At 48.2% G+C, this 2574-nt stretch overlaps 1 protein-coding gene across 1 annotated transcript; it reads right to left on the bottom strand.

The window, feature by feature from the left end:
- Nucleotides 1–1926: 1926 nt before the first annotated feature.
- On the bottom strand, nucleotides 1927–2498 carry PPTG_24321 (hypothetical protein). Its single transcript, XM_008916362.1, has one exon. The coding sequence runs from the start codon at nucleotides 2477–2479 to the stop codon at nucleotides 2165–2167; it is 315 nt and encodes a 104-aa protein (XP_008914610.1). The 5' UTR covers nucleotides 2480–2498; the 3' UTR covers nucleotides 1927–2164.
- Between the last annotated feature and the right edge of the window lie 76 nt (nucleotides 2499–2574).

Raw genomic sequence — 2574 nt, 5'->3', positions numbered from 1 at the left:
TGGCTCACATTCAGTGGTGCACCTCGTTTTCGACACCGGTATGCTTCTATAACTTTCATAATTTGATGATTACGCTCAGCGCACTGCGCAAATCGTTTGACCATCACCGTTGGCTAAATTAACCTCAATGGTTTTCACCTCCTCGAGGAGGTATGACATGTCGCGCCGCAGCGACCTCACTCTACCGAACAGACGAGTAAATACTGAGTCTCAGTTTATTTTTTTGCTGATCATACCATGGCACGTCGCCCCTCCGCCTATTCTACGCTAAGTCTCGCTGACAAGCAGACGATATGCTGCAAAGCTGCTGCTGAGCCATGGTGGGCAGTAACAAAAGTTTCTACATGGTCATCCACAAGCTTCCACCAAATACAATTGCCGCCTTGCAACCGATGGATCAAGGGATCATCAAGAGCGTCAAGGATCATTACCGGACAACAAAGCAAGAAGCGGAGCTGGAATGCTCTATCGGGGCAAAAACTATAAACCAGTCGGTATTTTTACGGCCATGAAGTGGTGCTCAGAAGACTGGTCTGGTGTTTCGACGAAGACGATTAGACACTGCTGGAGTCACAGCGGAATCGTGTCAAAGATGGATCTGCGATTTATACTGAATTAACGTAATAAAACACAGTACACTTGGCCCATCTGCGTTCCAGCATAAATTTTCGCCGTTTGCAGACTCTATATGGTCCAACCTGTCGAAAACGAGGTGCACCACTGTACGTAATGTGATCAAATTAATGTACTGTAACAGGATGTCGATAACGGTGTCTGATGATGACGGCAAACAGGACAACGCGAGCCACGGCGGACTCGGACGAGACGAAGTCGTGAGCCGACCGCCAGCTGCCGTATCCGTTCAGAGCGCCGATGGAGACTCGTACGGTCTGGAAAGGGGTGAACAGACTTCGAGATCTGCGGCGGGGTAGACAGACCACGCAATCTGCAGCAGAGGACGGAGCGGCAGCTCAGACGAATGCCAAAAGATGAACGAAAGACGAACGAAGAACGAGAAACGAGAAACGAAGGCAGTGACGGACGCGTCATTGTATTAGCTGTTACTGGACGAGCGAGACGGCGACGGGTGGAGGCTCACGGCGGCGCGAGCACGAACTACGCCACTACGGGACATTTGTGGGTTCCGGAATGAGCGAGCGTGTTGCCGTGGGGATTCCACGGACGATGGTGTCGACTCGAACGAAGAACGAAGAACGAGTCGGGCGGTGAGAACTACGCAGTTAGCTGCTAGTAGAAGCTCGACATATATTAGTTGTCAATAAATAGGAACAAAGGTTCCGGCTACTTTGCGGTGGCTTGCACGAGTGTTTATAGACATCCTACACATGGAACTGAACGCCAACCAGCACAGCACTGTGGCTGACGACCCGCCGGCAAGCAGGCGTTTCGAAGATTTGTGGCAATACATTAATGAGTGTCATTATGCATTATTCGGGAGCCCTGATGAATATTCACGAGCTACTGTAATACCACGGTACAGGTATAATAATGAGGCAATTTTGAGAAAACATACTGTAGCTCTTTTGGTTGGATGCCGTTGCTGTCAACAGGCTTATTGTAATACCCATTTGGTTGTCATCAAGCTCAGCGTTTTCCGTGAGATTGAGTGATGGAGATACAAAATCGGCATCGGTTCGTTGCAGCAGGCACTGGACGACAATTATAGTGTATTCTGGCTAGTAACAAGCGTAGCCGGGGTGATTTGAAATGGAACTCAAAGTGCAGAGAAACGGACCCCTTGGTATGTTATTTTTCAAAACAACAACCTTCTCTCTGAGAAGAATGACGAAGTACATCATGGAGAAATTCTCCGTCATACTGATATCTCAGCCACAGGCGGAGTCGGGGTTAGATTTACCGTATTTTGAGATCTCATACTTCGTACCCCATATTATTTAAGTTATTGCCCGATTAGAATCCAGGCCATGTCCGAATACGACTAAAAAAAGGTTAACCTTCTGATCAATTTTGTAATTTCATCAGAATTATTATCTGCCAGAGAGGAGGGTCACTACGATGCTGTTGGTTACACGTTCGTCCTGGTCGTCGATATCTTCAAAACATTCCCACCGCTAGAGAAATCTTGGAGCTTCTGGCTCAGACAACGCCGTAGAGGAGCCGAAGATGGCGTAGACCACTAGGGCTATATACAGGCTGTGGTGGCCGGCACGTTCATGATGGTGAAGAGTGATATCTCCTCCAAGGTGAACACTATGGAGACGGTGACACCGGCAACGATGTCAAATTTGAGGTCACGCTGCACGTCGTACTGCTGCGGCCATGGAAGAAGGATGTGACTTACACTTGTTGCAGTGGTTCTTGAAGCGATCACTCGGTCCCGGATTCCCAGATGGCATCCGAGCGTCTTGTTGGTGTGACGGGCGAAAATGCGAGATGTACTGTCAAGCAGGAACTTGACTGCTTTGACAAGCAACTTGTTAAGGTTAGGGCTCGTCATGCCCTCTCCTTTTATTGTGTTCTCTCTGGAAATTAATACTGGAAGAACACGGTACTTGTGACTCTATTTATTATCTTATATCAAAATGACTGGTT

Source organism: Phytophthora parasitica (assembly GCF_000247585.1).
Source record: "Phytophthora parasitica INRA-310 unplaced genomic scaffold supercont2.82, whole genome shotgun sequence".
Taxonomy (NCBI): domain Eukaryota; phylum Oomycota; class Peronosporomycetes; order Peronosporales; family Peronosporaceae; genus Phytophthora; species Phytophthora nicotianae.
Note: the sequence above shows the minus strand (reverse complement) of the source record. Positions and strands in the feature narration are given on the sequence as shown.

What these genes read in the sequence shown, in the direction of transcription:
- PPTG_24321 (XM_008916362.1), bottom strand. Translation starts at nt 2,479, where the DNA reads ATGACGAGCCCTAACCTTAACAAGTTGCTTGTCAAAGCAGTCAAGTTC.